Source organism: Bacillus rossius, chromosome 7, assembly GCF_032445375.1.
Source record: "Bacillus rossius redtenbacheri isolate Brsri chromosome 7, Brsri_v3, whole genome shotgun sequence".
Lineage (NCBI taxonomy): Eukaryota > Metazoa > Arthropoda > Insecta > Phasmatodea > Bacillidae > Bacillus > Bacillus rossius.
Window position 1 is genome coordinate 25,299,738 of NC_086335.1, and position 19,968 is coordinate 25,319,705.

Below are 19,968 nucleotides of genomic sequence, written 5' to 3' on the forward strand. Positions count from 1 at the left end.
CGAATTCATACGGTAATCTGGGTGAAGAGGATGTCTTCTACAGTGATTGTTACAGTGACTCTGAGGCTGTTGACAAAGGTATAGACTGTGATGAAGCACCTAGAGCTGACAAGATCGAAGAATGTGGCGATGTCCTGAGACCGAAACGTTGGAAACGTCGTGTTATAATAAATAAATCTGATAATGCTTATTATGATCACTGGGATGATTGTGATATTGACAGTATTTATAATAAACAAGCAAGTAAGATGGTGGTAGAAGAGATTGATTACACATCATGGAAAGATCCAAACATAATGGTTGACCGGCTAAGACTTCTACATGGCTCGCTTTGTGAAGGAAACTATTCGTGCATCAAAGAAATATCCTTCATACTCAAAGAACTAAGGAAAGCAGGCTACATACAATAATGGCTTCTTTTACTTGTATTTGTGTAATGTTGAGAAGTAATTAAATATTGAAAGTAAAAATTTAATGTTTTTATTTCTTGTATTCTGATTTCCAACTAAGCCTGTGTGTTTCCGCTACTGTATGTGTGATCATTCCGTTTCCTGTGTGTACTGTGTGTATACGTTTCGAGTGTGTACTGTGTGTACGTTTCGTTTCCTGTGTGTACTGTGTGTACGTTCTGTTTCCTGTGTGTACTGTGTGTACGTTCCGTTTCCTGTGTGTACTGTGTATACGTTTCGTTTCCTGTGTGTACTGTGTGTACGTTTAGTTTCCTGTGTGTACTGTGTGTACGTTCCGTTTCCTGTGTGTACTGTGTGTACGTTCCGTTTCCTGTGTGTACTGTGTGTATACGTTCCGTTTCCTGTGTGTACTGTGTGTACGTACCGTTTCCTGTGTGTACTGTGTGTATACGTTCCGTTTCCTGTGTGTACTGTGTGTACGTTTAGTTTCCTGTGTGTACTGTGTGTATGTTCCGTTTCCTGTGTGTACAGTGTGTACGTTCCGTTTCTTGTGTGTACGTACCGTTTCCTGTGTGTACTGTGTGTATACGTTCCGTTTCCTGTGTGTACTGTGTGTACGTTTAGTTTCCTGTGTGTACTGTGTGTACGTTCCGTTTCCTGTGTGTACTGTGTGTATACGTTCCGTTTCCTGTGTGTACTGTGTGTACGTTCCGTTTCTTGTGTGTACTGTGTGTATACGTTCCGTTTCCTGTGTGTACTGTGTGTACGTTCCGTTTCCTGTGTGTACTGTGTGTACGTTCCGTTTCCTGTGTGTTCTGTGTGTATACGTTCCGTTTCCTGTGTGTACTGTGTGTACGTTCCGTTTCTTGTGTGTACTGTGTGTATACGTTCCGTTTCCTGTGTGTACTGTGTGTACGTTCCGTTTCTTGTTTGTACTGTGTGTACGTACCGTTTCCTGTGTGTACTGTGTGTACGTTCCGTTTTCTGTGTGTACTGTGTGTACATTCCGTTTTCTTGTGTTTACTGTGTGTACATTCCGTTTTCTTGTGTTTACTGTGTGTACATTTCGTTTTCCTGTGTGTACTGTGTGTTCATTCCGTTTTCCTGTGTGTACTGTGTGTATATTCCGTTTTCCTGTGTGTAAATTACGTTTTCCTGTGTGTACTGGGTGTACATTCCGTTTTTCTGTGTGTACTGTGTTCATGGACTATATGACTGACATTGTTCATGGCCCGGTCTTGCGGTCCGTGCCTTTTCGTTGACGGTGCTTCCAAATGTGCTGCCTTTTCGAAAGCGGTGCTGACTTTTCGTGGTCGGTGCTTCCAAATGTGGTGCCTTTTCGTTGTCGGTGCTTCCAAATGTTCTGTCTTTTCGTTGTCGCTGCTGTCTTTTCGTTGTCGGTGCTTCCAAATGTGCTGTATTTTCGTTGGCTGTGCTGCCTTTTCGTTGTCGTTGCTTCCAAATGTGCTGCCTTTTCGTTGGCGGAGCTGCCTTTTCGTTGGTGGTGCTGTCTTTTTGTTGATGGTGCTTCCTTTTTGTTGATTGCGCGTAGTACAAAATGTAGTGATTGAATATTTACTAGTTTATCACCTCTTGGTGTTACTAAAATATTTTTCAAGGTTACTTGCTCCTTTAGAATGTATAAAAATGTCACGATGGATTAATTGAATATAATTAGCTAACGACGAAGGTCATGTGGTCCTGAAATGACTAGCCTATACGTCTGATAATGACATGACTCGGTCTCATGGACTGAAGACAATTGTTCTTTATGTGCGGTTTTGTACATGAACGGCTTATAGGTTATTCAGATTATTCAAAAATTAGACTTTCATGATAGGCTTATCGTCACTGTATTAATTCTTTGGTTAGGTATATTGACTTATGATTAATAAACTCCGCGAAAGGTAACGGAAAAAAGAATTTAAAATTTATTTAATAATTAGTTACAACTGTCACTGGTCAAGAATCGAACCGTGGACATGGATCCATCGATTTAATTTGTAAATTAATAATTGATTTTTTCGGAGACTATTGGAATTTTCCCCGCATTTCTAACTAAATAATTACATGATTTCAACATGGCGGTCAAATTTTAAGATGGTGGGCACCTCAGCAATAATAAATTATTACTGCACTGTAGCATGTTAGAATAGAATTTGCATGATGGTAAGACAAGTACACACAATATGGTGACCTCCAGCAGACGAAAACATGATGGTGGCAATGACCGCTAGCATGTACTGAACATAAAATGACGGATCCGTGATGGACATCAAGGTCAAAGTCAAATATCAATGTCGAGGTCAAATTTCAAGGTTAAGGTTAAATTTCAAGGTCAAGGTCAAATTTCAAGGTCAAGGAAAAATTTCAAGGTCAAGGTCAAATTTCAAGGTCAAGGTCGAAGGTCAAGGTCAAAGTCAAAGGTCAAGGTCAAGGTCAAAGGTGTGGTGACGTCATACCAGCTGATGGTAAATACCTTGTTATTGGTGGAGGTAGGTCAGTCTGAAGGTGGCTTCTGTGGAGGAAGGATCTATTGATTTTATATTTTTTGCCCTCGCCGGTTTCGAATCAAGGACGGGAATCGATATAAACAGAATTCTATTAAGTTAATTTTTTGATGAATTTTGAACTTTTTTTTTCATTAAAATCGTATAATAAATAAAGATTTTCAAGATGGTGTCTAAATTTAAAGATGGCGACCATAACGATAATTGTAACATTAATAGGACCCAAAATGGCGGTCTTAACGAAAAGTGTAAGAATGATATGGTACTCAACCAAGATGGCGGGTGTAACGAAATATGCAACATTTATATAATCCAAGATGTCGACCGTAACAATAACTGCAACAGTGGTTTTTAAGATTTTTATTTAATTCGATTATTTAATTTTTTTAATGATTTTTAAAATTTTTCCCGATTTTCTAACATAAAAATTGCGGATTTTCAAGATGGCGACCGTAACGAAAATTGCAACGGTGACGACATGATTCGAAGTTGGTGGAAATTTCTAGAAATACAAAATGTCAAATGGATTAGCATGGATTAACATATGGATTAGCATAGATTGACATACGGATTAGCATAGATTGGCATACAGGTTAGCATAGATTGGTATACGAATTAGCATAAATTGGCATACGGATTGGCATAGATTGACATGGATTAGCATAGATTGGCATGGATTAGGTTAGGTTAGCATAGATTAGCATATGGATTAGGTTAGGTTAGGTTAGGTAGCATAGATTAGCATATGGATTAGGTTAGGTTAGGTTAGGTTAGGTTTGGGTAGGTTAGGTTAGGTTTAGTTTAGTTTAGTTTAGTTTAGTTTAGGTTAGGTTAGGTTAGGTTATCATAGATTAGCATATGGATTAGGTTAGGTTAGGTTAGTTTAGTTTAGTTTAGGTTAGGTTAGGTTTGCATAGATTAGCATATGGATTAGGTTAGGTTAGGTTAGGTTAGTTTAGTTTAGGTTAGGTTAGGTTTGCATAGATTAGCATATGGATTAGGTTAGGTTAGGTTAGGTTTGGTTTGCATAGATTAGCATATGGATTAGGTTAGGTTAGGTTAGGTTAGGTTAGGTTAGCATAGATTAGCATATGGATTAGGATAGGTTAGGTTAGGTTAGGTTAGGTTAGGTTAGGTTAGGTTTAGTTTAGTTTAGTTTATTTTAGTTTAGTTTAGGTTAGGTTAGGTTAGGTTAGGTTAGATTAGCATATGAATTAGGTTAGGTTAGGTTAGTTTAGGTTAGGTTAGGTTAGGTTAGGTTAGGTTAGGTTAGGTTAGGTTAGGTTAGCATAGATTAGCATATGGATTAGGTTAGGTGAGGTTATTTTAGTTTAGTTTAGTTTAGGTTAGGTAAGGTTAGCATAGATTAGCATATGGATTAGGTTAGGTGAGGTTAGTTTAGGTTAGGTTAGGTTAGGCGTGCGAAGGGAATACCTACGGGCTCCGACCAACAGCGCTTCTCTGCTGTGAAGTATTAGGAGATCAGAACTTGAGAGGAGGTAGTAATAAAAACTTGCCGGTGCCGTTGCGCGTCGTGGAAGTAGAGCGCGCCAAAACACACGGTTGCCTGGCCGTATGTATCCGGCGTTCATAACACGTGTAGAAGTAGGCTTATATTCGTTACCTCCTGGCTGTTTATTACCGCCTAATACTTTTCAGAGCGAGACGTCCTGGCGAGCTGGTCTGTCCGTCGTAACGGGACATTTTTTCGTGCGTACATGGCTGATGAACGTAACGGGACACTTTTTCGTGCGTACATGGTTAATGAACGTAACGGGACACTTTTTCGTGAGTGCATGGCTGTCGGAAGTGATGTAATCCAACATGGCTGATGAAGCGAAGCCTTAAGGTAGCTGGATCGGATCCCCGGATCCCCCCCCTCCCTCCTCCGGTGCCCTCATACATACTTTATATACCTACTCTTGTTATTTATTTTTTTTAAGTTTTATTAAAACTGTATTGTTGTTTAAAAATTGTTGTTGTGTTACAAATACCCGTCCGCAATCCTTGCCATTCTATGGCGTCCCACCCTGTCCTTACGCCTGTATGTATTACAATGGTATTAATTTACCTTTTTAGAATGCATGAAAAGGTTTTGGAGCTGCAGTCTTTGTTTTATGCTGAGGCCACACAAAAATGTTGAGTAAATATATATTAACACAGTCTTATTTTTATTTTTGCACTCTTATTTGAAATTTTGCATTTGAGATTTTACCGTCTTCATGAAGAGTTGTATAAGTTGGTGATTTAGTTCGCGTACTGGATTTGTTGGTAATTGAATTACAATACCTACTAGAGAGCGACGAAATTGTGTGCCTCTGCTGATTGCAATACAGTATAATCAGCAGGGTGGGTAACAAAATCAAGGGCCAAAGAGCAAATAATTTTGTGGGGAACCCTGCCTTTTTTTATTGTACAATTTTTTAAAACGCCACAATTAAAAACAAATATATTAAATAATTTTAAACGTTATCATAACCATAACCGTTAATATGAAACGTGTGTAATGCATAACTTGGCTATTAGCAATAAACCTGCAGTTTCATTCCACTATCAGGGTGAACTTATTGATACACAAAAATGTGTTCGAGTCTTTAGTACTCTTCAGAGATGTGTAACATCTAACCTCGGTAAGGAAAATAATATTACTGTGTTATAATGTTGAAAGTACACTTATAATACGTTACTCGGACTTGAAACTTAACATAGAATTCTTAAAATTAATGCCAAGCGTGAAAAAAAAAACGTATGCAAAACTGGTTTTCAACTAAATTTCTAGCCGCGAATCACATGTAGTTTCCGTAACCGCCGCTAGAATTCGTTGCTGGAGCAGCTACGTCGACTATTTAATAATATGATTAACAGGCCGATATTTAAATTACATAATGAAACGGCTCCGATAAAAGCAAAGAAAAATACTTGAAAAAAAAATACTAAATCCCATCTTTGGATCTGAATTTCGACAAGGAATTTCGTTAAAAATACTGCCCAACTTGTTGAAATTCATTAAACAGTTAATACTATAAAAATTTCCTTTTGTATTTGTGAACTCATGTTCTCACCATCCGACGCAGATGGCAGCACCGTGGTCACACGTTTCCGTCCCACGCGACGTCCGTTTTATAAATCACGGAAAGTACTTCTATCAAATGCTATAAACAGAGAGCTAAGATGTAACGCATCAAAAAATCTCGGAATTTAACTGGTGCCTGGACCTCGGGGAATTCGCCACTTCCTCTCGACAGCCCTGCCGACAGTAGATAAGCAGGTGCCTGAAATAAACCAACCCAATCACGAAACACATCCGATGCCCCACAGCTAGAGACCGGAAAAAATTCGCGGGTTCCAATGACCTCCAGGATATGGACTCCAACATCCTCTACTCACTCGGGTGAATGCCAACTGTTCATCGGCTGCAGACTTGTCAGTCGTCTCGACTGGATGGCCTGTGATTCGACACTTCTACGAGTGAGGGTCTCTAATTGACCCTCAGTCCACCAGATTAACAGTGAACCAATTACTAGAGACCAGAAAAATTCGCGGATTCCTTTCGAGACAGGCTGGAATCCAAACTCGTTTAGCTTAATGCTGCGTCAGTGATTGGACCGCAATTTACCTTTAAGGACTCTGAGCCAATGGCAAACGCTCAACAAAAGAAGTATCGAATCGTAAGAATCGCAGTGAACAGGTGTCCCGAGTCGGTAGCCGATGAACAGGTGATGGTTGCCCGAGTAAATAGAGAATCGTGGAGTCTATCTATCCTAGTGGTCATTGAAACCGCGAATTTTTTCCAGTCCCTACCAATTACAGAAGCAGCACTAAGGTATAATTATTTGAATTTTAGCATGACACGAAAACGAACCCGCGAATTTTTCAGGTGTCTACCCACAGCAATGTTCTATTGTCCTGTTGTAAGGAGCCCGAGAGACGGAGGTTGGACCAGGAAGCAGGAGTGAGGAGGGCCGTCACCTGATGATGAAGAAGTAGGTGCCGCCGAGGACGGCCGCCACGGCTAAGGCCAGCAGCACCCCGAGTGTAGCCACAGCCGCCACAAGCCCGGAGCTGTCGGCGCCCGAGGCCAGGGTCGTGGCGGAGCCGGGGTCGGCCAGCTGCGAGATGCCCCACTTGAAGCCCAGGCTGGCGCCGTCCAGCGTCCTGCGAGGCACACGTGAACCAGCAGTCCAGGGACTACAGCTGCAGCCGCAACACATGTACACTTGACCTACACGGTCTCAGACCTTAACATATTCATATTTTAAAAAAAATTGGTTGTCTGTAAAGTCGGTTTACGGACGATAGTTTAACGTGACAACGTCATAACAAAACATTGATGAAATGATTGCATACTTTTATGAATAAAATTGAATCTTTTTTTATTGAATTAACACTATTTTGTATGGATACAAATAAGGAGTGAAATGAAATCTACAATTTAATTGATAAATTTACTTTTATTTGCACTCATTAATTCAAATATGTTTATTACTTTAACGAAGAGATTATTTTAACTATAACATTTATACATGTTCGCTATTTAACTCCTTTCAATCTGTTAAAGATAGGACAATGATAGGAAAAGTAGGAAACGAATGGGAGTGTTTCAAGTTTAATGTGCCTCGAAAAAGTCAAATCGATGGTTGTTCCAATCGAGTGGAAGGGAGATAGATGCGGCGCAAGCGTACAATGAGCGTAACGGGACAGAGTAACGGGACAATGTGCGTAACGGGACACTTTTTCGTGCGTGCAGCCGGCATTCATCGATTTATTAGATGTTGTCACGTCAAAAAATTAATACATGAAGTTAAGTTTTTTTTTCATAAATATACACTCCAAAAATAAATATAAGATAAAAAAAATAAAAATTCTGGAAGGGCTACAGCTCTTACCATCGCCATCTGGAGCCGCGCCTTGTACACACACGAATGAGCAAATAAACGAACAAATGAATTTAATGAGTAAACTCACTAAAAAAAAATATAGTCGAACGGAAGATTTAATAAGTGAATTTAAGTACAAACGAATCAACAACCTACTTAATGGACAGCAGAACGATGGGATGAACTAACTATAACGAAAGACTGAATTAAGACTGAAGGTATGATATAATAAAAATAATATACTCAGCAAACGCAAAAATGAACTAATTAACTAATTAATGGATGAGAGAATGCATTTTTGAATGAACGACAAGACTATCAAACAAAGTGATGAACCGACGGACGATTAAACGAATGAATTTACGAAGGAATGAATCAACGAATGAATGAAAAATTAATTAAAAAAATTAAATAAGCGTACTTAGAATAAACGATTGAATAATCCATATATTAAATTAACGTTATGATTTAAATGATGCTTGCAAACGAATATTTTGTATAGTGACAGAAAAAAAACGGAAAACACTAAAAAAATAACATGAAGTAACCTGTTTATGTTTAACAGGACGAAAATAAAAAAAAATTGTTTTATAACTTAGTTAAATTTGTTTCCGTAACTACTTCTTGGCTTCTGGGTTGAGGCCATCAGATGTTAGTCGCGGTTGAAGATGGCTGCAAGAAGGCATGCCGAAACATCGGACACATAATTTTTTTTATGAACGTGTCCCAAACCCAGAAGCCAAGAAGTAATTGGCGACTCTGGTCACGGGAGACTGCGATATCGATTGATATGTCTGTCTGGATGTAAAGCAGCAGACAGGGAGACATACCACCCTGGCAGGCTGGTCCCGTGGGAACAAAGCAATGATCTATTTAATAATCAAGGGAGCACAAGTCTCTGGGCTGAAGCCGAGTCTTGGCGGGGGTCCCAACAAAAGTCTTGCCACCTCTTCCAGTAGGCCTACCGCTGAGATGTGGCCAGGAAACTAACACTCAATCGACAGCCTGCAATCGACCTAATACACTGATAATGAATGTAAGTAGACTTGTCACCTCGCACTGAACAAAACCAGGGGCAGCTCGAGGACTGACAGGCAGGGCGACCGCTCAGGGTCCCGCGAATAGAAGGCCCCGCGCCTGCCCTTTTCATTTCTTTACTCCCGCTGCTTGTCTAGTTCTCTGTTAAAACTTAAAACTTCAAAGGTAAAATTAAGAATCAAATTGGTTATTAGCGCGTACTTTAAAGCACAATATCCTTCAGATTTCCACTGAATTTTCATTATTTCGAATGAAAACATTTCAATGATTTTACTGCCTCATATACAGGTTATGACGCGATTTCACCAGAATTCTATCGTTGGCATTTATGAAACTAGCCCGAGCATAATTTATCAGGAAAAAATAACAGATTTATCAAAATGAATGAGTTAAAACCATTGTCGGAATTGAAGATAAAGTTTTGCTTAAAAAAATATATTTTAAAGAAATTATTATTCAGATTTCCTGGCGGAGGGACCCGGAAAATCCCCGCCTACCCGAAGAGGCACCTCCCCCTAATATCAGGACCCCTCAAAAGAAAATGGTCGGGGTCCCCGCTAAGTCCAGAGAGGGGCGCAAAACTCCTAACTTACCTTAAATATCAGGCTTCGGAAAGATTTCATCTCAAGTTGTTGTGTAAGTATTTAGAAGTAACTTTACGGTTGTAAGATTTTCTACAGATTGCATCATTAATTTATTCCCGGCTAGAAAATCACTTGGGGACCATTTATCATCTCATAATATTGGTGCAGGTTTTACCAGTTTAAAGCTATCTGCTGCTCTAGAACACAGTCATGGCTGAAGGTAAAACAAGAGTTCCATATAGTTGTAATTATCTTCTTAACGACACTTCACAGTCATTTATAGTAAAATGCTACTAGTAGAACTTTCCATGTCCGGAAATAACTCGGAAATATTTAGTTTATGATAAATTAGAGTCAGCAAAACATTGCTGCTTCACAGGTAATTTTGAATTTAACAGGACAGGAAGTGCTAAAACATTTTCTCCCGCTTCTTTGAATTTTTAAAATATGTAATATTTTTTTTAGGTACAATTATACATAAATAACTTTCCATAAGCTCTGTAGGTTAAAATGTTTTGTGCTGTTACGCAGGTTGGTACTGCGTAACGAGGAAACTCGCCCCTGCGGGCTAGTGGGATACCACCTGCCATACACTGCACGGACTCGGCGCGCGAATTTCAATTGATGCGCGTTGGATAGCAGATCCTCGGGTCCACTCGTGCCGAATCGCCATTGATCGGAGCACGTGGATGTGGTCGGAAGTTGCCGAGCCGCGTTTCCGATTCAGGATGTCCAGAATATTCCTCGCTGTTTTAGTATGGAGCGCAGCGAGTATATAAGCAGGCTGCTAGCACGAGTTCCACAGAGTCTTCTCTCAACCGGCTGCGTGAATAATGCGGTGACCACGACCCGCACCTGCGATCATCGACGCCGAAAGGCTGCCCGCTGAGGTCTTCAAGCTGCGCATGGATGCCGAAAAAGGCGGTAAGAGAGGCCGCAAATTATACAAGAAACAATTTGCAAGTTGGCACGGGACTTCGGAAGTAAAACTTAGGTGTCGGACTTTGCAGTAAAATGACCAAGGGGAACATAGAAAATTCCGCCGAGGGTCATGAAGTGGTTTGCGACTAGGAGCATAACAGAGTTCTGCTCAGCAATACTTTAAAAAAAAATATATATTTTCTCGTTCTATTAATACGGTGAAAATAAAAGGTGTTACTACTTGATTAAAACATTAAGGGCGTAGTGCAGTGGCATTAGCGGGACTACCAGTCGTGGCGTTTAAGACTACCAATGAACATAAACAAGGAGGTAAATTTTTAATGAAAAACTGTTTTAAAATAATTTCAAGCAACAGCATGTTAGGTGATTTGTCTCCAATTTTCTGCACTAGTATAGTGTTCGTTTTATTACCAAATAGTGTGAATTAAGAGCCGGCGAAAATGTGCAAGTATCAGGGAATCAGCACGGCGGCAGAGGTTGAATAAAGACATTCGCTCCGTTGATGTTTCCGGTCCGACTGGGGTGATCAGGTCAAGGATCAACGGAAATAAAAAACACTCGCCGCTATCACTTAAACGACACTGAAGATTTTAGCCAATTTTATTTGGGGAGAAGTGTTGAAATTTAAATTGTGTTAGAAATATCTCGTTCCTAAGTCTCTGGTACTGTTAAAACAATGTCTAATTTTGATCTGTAATTGAAGGTTTAAGTATTTTGTATAAAAAAGAATTTGTAATTATAACTAAAAGAAAAGGGTCCAGTTAGAATTATTTATTGAGGAATAATTCGTGTGGTTATGAGAAAATGTTTAAAATGTAGTGAATGATACGTAATTTTGTATAAGTTTATTTCAGGTGTTTTGTTGGTAATCGCTGGAACATGAATTGTAGCAGTAATGTGTAACAGCCAACATAATAAGAAAATTTATATTAATGTATGAGGATTATAGGTGTTTGTATAATGTGTGAATAAATCTCTGTACATGCCGTACTAAATATGTGTTATACATTGCTCTGTGTTTCCTTAAGCTCTTGTTGCCATTCTAATTTCCAACGACTAGGTAACAGTGCATACATACATCTTACATTAAACATATTGACAAAAATAATATGAAACTGAAATTACATACAATAAGCATTGGAATGCTTGTAGAACCATATAATAAATATAACATGTCGTCATGAGAAACTGAGTGATCACATCAGTTGCCTCTATCAAGGCGATAAGGATTCGTTCCCAGCGAGATCACATAAGTGGGAAACGTGGCCGACGTTACCGTGAGCCAGTGGATTTTTTCGAAGCACTCCGATTACCCTCATCTAACTTTCCGCCATTGCTCCTTTATCATTGTTCAAATTTAAAAACTGTAGAGCCAATATTAATTTGAACTGTAATCTAAGACATGCTATTTGTAACTGTGCCACGAATCAGTAACATTTTGGCATAATTCAAGGTTTTAACATAATTTTATATATTTTTTGATCTGATTTGACTAGCTTATTTAAATTTATTTCCCTACTGCTCTTTCCAACTTAAACTTTGCCGGATAGGTTTCCATTTGTGTTACCAGTACCTCAGGCGCATCGATACACCAGTCTCTTGTTAGGTCCGGTAGGCTCATCGATTTTATCTTACTTCTGAGTACGACTTTAGATGTAATTATTCTCGCCAAGCGTGCCCCGGTCGAGATTCGTTCTCGGTGTTACTGCACCTAACAGCATCGTCTGAGGCACGAGATTTCTAAGATGTCGGATGAAGTCGGCGTCTTCAGTCAGGCGCGAAGATCTTGTTCGCCATCGCCAGGGTACGCCAGTGGGTACAGTTTCGCCAAGTTTTCACTGCTCTAGCTTTCCCCTCCGTACCCCTTCTCCCAAGTGTTTTTTCGCTGAGCTTCCTGGAACAGTGTGCCTGAAACATTGACTTGGAGTCCGACCTTATCTCCATTTACTCTCTCGTGGGCTAAAACCACACCTCATGTCAGCTCTCAGGCGACCACTTGGACGCCATATCTCGGACGCCTGGCGCACTAAGTGCAGGTAACTTCTGTACCACCCACCAGAGCGCAGCACCTTCCGGACCTTTTAGCCTAGACAGTATGCCCCACCAGCATGCCTCGACGCTCCATCTGTCGACGCCGTCGTCAACTAAAGATGGGCGTGACGTTTTTTTTAAAATATTTTATTTATGCCCACTTATCTCCCTAGCCTACTGGCCAATAGGATAAGTTTTCTCCTCCCCACCCTATTTTTTTCCCAGCTCCGATGTTCCTTCTGACCCCTTTAACTATGCAGATTACCCCTTGTCCGGAGATAGTCTGCGCCCAACCGTGGACCGAAATTCTGGACTCTCGCGACTTGTCTCTGTCGCTCCGAATTATTGAACGTGATACTGGGATGTAGTCGCCCCAGATTCCCGATAGTTTCCCTCTGTACGAGGAGTGCTGTCGGAAATCATGTAGTGTGGTAGAAACTTTAGTTCTGGTTGCTTGACACGTGTTTCTCCCACGACTGTGGTTGCACCAACTTCATGTGCTGATCGTCGGGCCTTACTCATGCACCGTCCATTTTTTTCCCTTTATTTACTATTCAATTTAACTTTGCTCATTTAACTTCTTCGGAGGACCTCACTAAATCTGCCTTCATTGTGTAACGTGTGTGTTCGCAGTGTGGTCCCCCTTCACTGCGGTCAAGTCTTTCCTTTCTTCATTCAAGTTGGGATTCAGCCCCAGCTACCGACTACCTCTTCTAACCATTTAAATAATTACTCTGTTGCCACGTGGGTGCCGTCATTTTGGCGGGATGTCCCCAAACTACGTCCTCATAGCGCCAGAAGCCAGATAAGACTACTAGAAAAATGTAAATTTTATCCATAGTGCGTAAGTTATTCAGTCAGCAGTTCTGGACTTCCTCCACTTCGTTCACTAAGCCTCAAATAAGCTCTACGCAATGAGCACCAATAAAGTAATTTATTGACTGAACACCAAAATATACACTTGTTATATAGATTAATAGTAGCCTAATTTATATATAATAATAATCTCGGCTGGCCATTTAAAAGTTTATTTATGGTTTTAACTTAATCTGAAATTTAATCGTGCTTCACCTATCATTATTAAACCCTTATTTAATGTTTTATTTAATATTATCTAAATTTAAATATGTAAAAAGTTATAATTAAACTCATGCCTGTGACTACCAAAACAAAAAAAAAAACATAATTTCTATAGAAAATAAATAACAACTCAGTAACAAGCAAACTTAGTGTTTTTATTTGTTAGTTATACTAATTACGATCCACATTAACACACCTTTCCTGCTTTGTGTGTGTTGATAAAATTTTATGTGGTCACCCCAGTGTTCACCTCTGGATTAGTAGTTTTACTTAGTCTTCTCTTGCCTAGCTCTTTTCTAGGTTTTTTTTATTTTGTTACAAGTACCATTATAAGGTACCTAAGAGAACACGAGGGGGAGGGTACATAACGAAAATACTGATTTGCATTATGTAGTTTTAACTACTTTAAAATAAATGTAATTTATTGTTGAATTGGTATTAAGTTATTTTTAACTATGTTTGGCCCTAAGTTTCAGTATTAAAGCTTCCGTAAGTACTGTTATGTAAAGGAAAACTTAAACTTCGATTTGAATCGGTACATTAAAAATCTCGCTGAAAGCGGTACTCTTACCTTGTTGAGAAGTAAATTTAAGATACCTTTCCCCCTTTTTTTTGTGTGAAGCTATGAATAGTTGTGCTGAGTTACTCTAAGACAGGATTTTTAGTGTTGACGTAACACTTGTACTTCTAAGTATGTGTTTTCATCCTTGAATTTTGTATTTATTTAAATTTTATATTTTCTTAATCATTTATTAATAACCCGCGCGAGACAATATTGGAAAGCTATTCAGCAAACAATTTACAAAAATCTTAAACTTTTGAGGCTCTGGGACAACACAAACATATATGCCCGAGTAAGAATCCGAAGTCAGTATTACTATAAACAATATTTTGTAGTGATACAGTTGTTTTCATGAGAATTTAAAAATATCTGTAATTTTATGTATTTATGTTCCATTTACAAAAAAAAAAAAAAAAAAAAAAACTGCACGTGTAACTCAGTACACGTGATAGAAATGAAAATTCTTTGGCAATTCAAACCTCAACTCGTAAGTTTATTGGAAGTGGTAAAACGGTAGAGAGAGAGAGAGTGAGAGAGAGAGAAGGCCATTTTCTAAATAAACATGAATTAACAAAATTATTACTTATTTAATTACTCATTGTTAAAATACTCACACCACAAAGAAAACATATTTAGTTAAACTGCTAAAGCAATACTTATAAAACTATTTTTTAATCGTACTAATTTTCACAAGTAACCAAAACAATACGTACTTGACACCTACACCATTTTCTTGCGAATATGGCCCGTACAACAATAAGCTCAAACCCCTGTTGTGTTGCCCTCTGCCCAAATACTCGCGTAAGTCGGGGTGGCGTCAGGCGCAGGCGGGTCCCTACCGCCGCGACCCGCCTATCCCTGCAGCATGGCGGGGTTCAACCTGAGCCGCACGCCGCCACGTGGAGCCCGCCCAAGGGAGTGAGGCCCGACGAGTTCTCTGCACCGTCCGCAACCTATTCTCCGTCCTTTTCAATCCTCAGGAGCGCCCAACAATAACAATGCGGGTCGCAAGGCCCAAGCACCCAACCCCTGCATGGTTGATTTTCCTTTCCTTTTTCATACCTGGACCCTCTTCCCTCTTGTCCAGTAGTTACCTGCTTGCTTAATGCATGATATTTGATCCCCGCAAGACCCGGCCGAGGGTTTTCCCTGTGTCTGTGCAGGTTTTACCTGGGTCACATTAGCTAGCTTTTAAGTTAGACTTTCTATGGGGCGTCAGCCATGGCGCCAATCGCTGCCATGGCTGGCCAGTAAACCCCAATTATCACATGATGCACGCGCCCTTGTCCTGCATGGTTAAAAACCCTCATGGTAGAGTGTATAGGCTTCGGCCTGAGACACACTTAGGTCCTCCCCTAACCTGGACCATCCACTTACACACTTAGAATAATTAAGGCTAGGAAAAAAATCGTTTTACGAAACGTTGCATTAAAATTCTTCCTTGAAATTGTTTTTCTCCCAATGCACCCAAAGAAATTTCACTTAAAATCTAATGCTTTATATGAATTTGAATAAATTCTTTATCTCCAAAATAATTATTCATTTAAATATATATACGTTTAAATTTTTTAATGTTGTGTCATGAAAGATGCTGGGATAGATAGATGGAGGGCTGAGCGTCCAGCGACACGACACGGGCACTCTGTGGCCATCAGGAAATTGATACGCCATTTAAACGCAACCTGGAAGTATTTGGATAAGAGCTACAATGAGAGGCTGTAGCAATCCATCCCAGCATCACAGCCACCACTCCCTCGTAACCATTGGGATAACCTGCGTTTGACTCAAGGAGTTACTTCTTCCAAGAGCGTCACAAGCCTTTAACCAGGTCCACCACCAGGCCGGACCAAGTAAGCAACAACGCAAAACAAAACTTAAGAGGGGGGGGGGTGGGGCAAACCCACAAGAAGGAGTCCTAGACCAATGAGATATCCCCCGCAGGATGGGGCACACTTAGAATAATTTAAGCTAGGAAAAAAAGAATCGTGAAACATTGTTTCTCACAACATGGCGCCCTGAGTGTCGTGGCACTCACTTCTTGAGGTCGGAGAAGGGCACTGGTGTGTGGTCGGAGGAGTTGAGGGCGTAGGCAACGAGGCGCAGCAGCGACCCGGGCCGCGCGGCGAGCCTCGACCTGGTGGCGGCCGAGGGCAGCACGGCGGCCGCCAGCAGCTTCACGTCCAGCCCCGAGCCGGCGCGCAGCTGGCCCAGCACGGCGTCCGAGTCCTCCACCAGGCGGTCCTCCACGGTCAGCACCGTCACGTGCCGCGAGCCCAGCATCCGCACCTGCGCCGCACAAGCTCCATCAGGCGCATCCCTCCGCTCTCCAGTCGCTGTCGCTCGGCACGTCTCAACAATACCACCACTGCCAGCCACTTCTCTACTGTCACTATCAACCAACACCTTGTAAGGGATTAAAATTAGAACCCGTGTGTTTAGAGAATGTTACTTTATTATTGACACTCTACGCACCGACAACAAGTCTCATCTTTAACGCTTATTTACAATACCACCACTGCCAGCCACTTCTCAACTGTCACTAGCAAACGAACACGTTGTGAGGGATTAAAATCAGAACCCGTGTGTTGAGAGAATGTTACTTTATTATTGACACTCTACGCACCGACAACACGTCTCATATTTGACGCTTATCAATAATACCACCACTGCCAGCCACTTCTGAACTGTCACTTGCAAACAACACGTTGTGAGGGATTAAAATTAGAACCCGTGTGTTGAGAGAATGTTACTTTATTATTGACACTATAGGCACCGACAACATGTCTCATCTTTGACGCTTATCAATAATACCACCACTGCCAGCCACTTCTGAACTGTCACTTGCAAACAACACGTTGTGAGGGATTAAAACTAGAACCCGTGTGTTGAGAGAATGTTACTTTATTATTGACACTCTACGCACCGACAACACGTCTCATATTTGACGCTTATCAATAATACCACCACTGCCAGCCACTTCTGAAGTGTCACTTGCAAACAAAACGTTGTGAGGGATTAAAATTAGAACCTGTGTGTTAAGAGAATGTTACTTTATTATTGACACTCTACGCACCGACAACACGTCTCATCTTTGACGCTTATCAACAATACCACCAATGCCAGCCACATCTCAACTGTCACTTGCAAACCAACACGTTGTGAGGGATTAAAATTAGAACCCGTGTGTTGAGAGAATGTTACTTTATTATTGACACTTACGCACCGACAACACGTCTCATCTTTGACGCTTATCAACAATACCACCACTGCCAGCCACTTCTCAACTGTCACTTGCAAACCAACACGTTGTGAGGGATTAAAATCAGAACCTGTGTGTTGAGAGAATGTTACTTGATTATTGACACTCTACGCACCGACAACATGTCTCATCTTTGACGCTTATTTACAATACCAACACTGCCAGCCACTTCTCAACTGTCACTTGCAAACCAACACGTTGTGAGGGATTAAAATTAGAACCCGTGTGTTGAGAGAATGTTACTTTATTATTGACACTTACGCACCGACAACACGTCTCATATTTGACGCTTATCAATAATACCACCACTGCCAGCCACTTCTGAACTGTCACTTGCAAACAACATGTTGTGAGGGATTAAAACTAGAACCCGTGTGTTGAGAGAATGTTACTTTATTATTGACACTCTACGCACCGACAACACGTTTCATATTTGACGCTTATCAATAATACCACCACTGCCAGCCACTTCTGAAGTGTCACTTGCAAACAAAACGTTGTGAGGGATTAAAATTAGAACCTGTGTGTTAAGAGAATGTTACTTTATTATTGACACTCTACGCACCGACAACACGTCTCATATTTGATGCTTATCAATAATACCACCACTGCCAGCCACTTCCGAACTGTCACTTGCAAACCAACATGCCGTGAGGGATTTAAATCAGAACCCGTGTGTTGAGAGAATGTTACTTTATTATTGACACTTACGCACCGACAACACGTCTCATCTTTGACGCTTATCAATAATACCACCACTGCCAGCCACTTCTGAACTGTCACTTGCAAACCAACACGTTGTGAGGGATTAAAATCAGAACCTGTGTGTTGAGAGAATGTTACTTGATTATTGACACTCTACGCACCGACAACACGTCTCATCTTTGACGCTTATCAATAATACCACCACTGCCAGCCACTTCTGAACTGTCACTTGCAAACCAACACGTTGTGAGGGATTTAAATCAGAACCCGTGTGTTGAGAGAATGTTACTTTATTATTGACACTTACGCACCGACAACACGTCTCATCTTTGACGCTTATCAATAATACCACCACTGCCAGCCACTTCTGAACTGTCACTTGCAAACCAACACGTTGTGAGGGATTAAAATCAGAACCTGTGTGTTGAGAGAATGTTACTTGATTATTGACACTCTACGCACCGACAACACGTCTCATATTTGATGCTTATCAATAATACCACCACTGCCAGCCACTTCCGAACTGTCACTTGCAAACCAACATGCCGTGAGGGATTTAAATCAGAACCCGTGTGTTGAGAGAATGTTACTTTATTATTGACACTTACGCACCGACAACACGTCTCATCTTTGACGCTTATCAACAATACCACCACTGCCAGCCACTTCTGAACTGTCACTTGCAAACCAACACGTTGTGAGGGATTAAAATCAGAACCTGTGTGTTGAGAGAATGTTACTTGATTATTGACACTCTACGCACCGACAACACGTCTCATCTTTGACGCTTATTTACAATACCACCACTGCCAGCCACTTCTGAACTGTCACTTGCAAACCAACACGTTGTGAGGGATTAAAATTAGAACCCGTGTGTTGAGAGAAAGTTACTTTATTATTGACACTCTACGCACCGACAACACGTCTCATCTTTGACGCTTATCAATAATACCACCACTGCCAGCCACTTCTGAACTGTCACTTGCAAACAACACGTTGTGAGGGATTAAAACTAGAACCCGTGTGTTGAGAGAATGTTACTTGATTATTGACACTCTACGCACCGACAACACGTCTCATATTTGACGCTTATCAATAATACCACCACTGCCAGCCACTTCTGAAGTGTCACTTGCAAACAAAACTTTGTGAGGGATTATAATTAGAACCTGTGTGTTAAGAGAATGTTACTTTATTATTGACACTCTACACACCGACAACACGTCTCATATTTGACGCTTATCAATAATACCACCACTGCCAGCCACTTCTGAACTGTCACTTGCAAACAACACATTGTGAGGGATTAAAATTAGAACCCGTGTGTTGAGAGAAAGTTACTTTATTATTGACACTCTACGCACCGACAACACGTCTCATCTTTGACGCTTATCAATAATACCACCACTGCCAGCCACTTCTGAACTGTCACTTGCAAACAAAACGTTGTGAGGGATTAAAATCAGAACCTGTGTGTTGAGAGAATGTTACTTTATTATTGACACTCTACGCACCGATAACATGTCTCATCTTTGACGCTTATCAACAATAGCTACCACCACTGCCAGCCACTTGTCAACTGTCACTTGCAAACCAACACGCCGTGAGGGATTTAAATCAGAATCCGTTTGTTCAGAGAATGTTACTTTATCAGAAGTATCCGTAAACGGGTATTGTAACAGCTCAAATTTTATCACCCCAAATTAACTCCTTAACTGATTTCTTGCTAATTTCGCCCCATTTATGGGGTTGGTGTTTTTTTAATTAACAAAATCAGAGCTCCCACGAAGATCCAAGGGGCCTTGGGCAAATACTTTTGTCGGGCTCCGTCCCTATTATTTAACAGAAAACATTTTCAACACCTCAATAAAAACAATGCGAACGAGTCTTTCAGTACTCGCAAGAGAATTGTAACATCCAACCTCAGTGACGAGTAATTCGTATGTTTTCATGTTGCGAATACACTTACA

General features: G+C 40.7%; 1 protein-coding gene across 7 annotated transcripts in view; it reads right to left on the bottom strand.

The window, feature by feature from the left end:
- The window catches only part of LOC134533759 (mucin-5AC-like), a 144,920-nt gene that overhangs the window by 16,091 nt on the left and 108,861 nt on the right, over window positions 1–19,968 (bottom strand). For all 7 annotated transcript variants that reach the window (XM_063371391.1, XM_063371394.1, XM_063371393.1 and 4 more), the window contains 2 exons: window positions 16,070–16,320; window positions 6,890–7,075 (listed from right to left, as the gene is read on the bottom strand). In XM_063371391.1, the coding sequence (XP_063227461.1) occupies window positions 6,890–7,075; window positions 16,070–16,320 (437 nt within the window). The remainder of the gene's footprint in view (window positions 1–6,889; window positions 7,076–16,069; window positions 16,321–19,968) is intronic.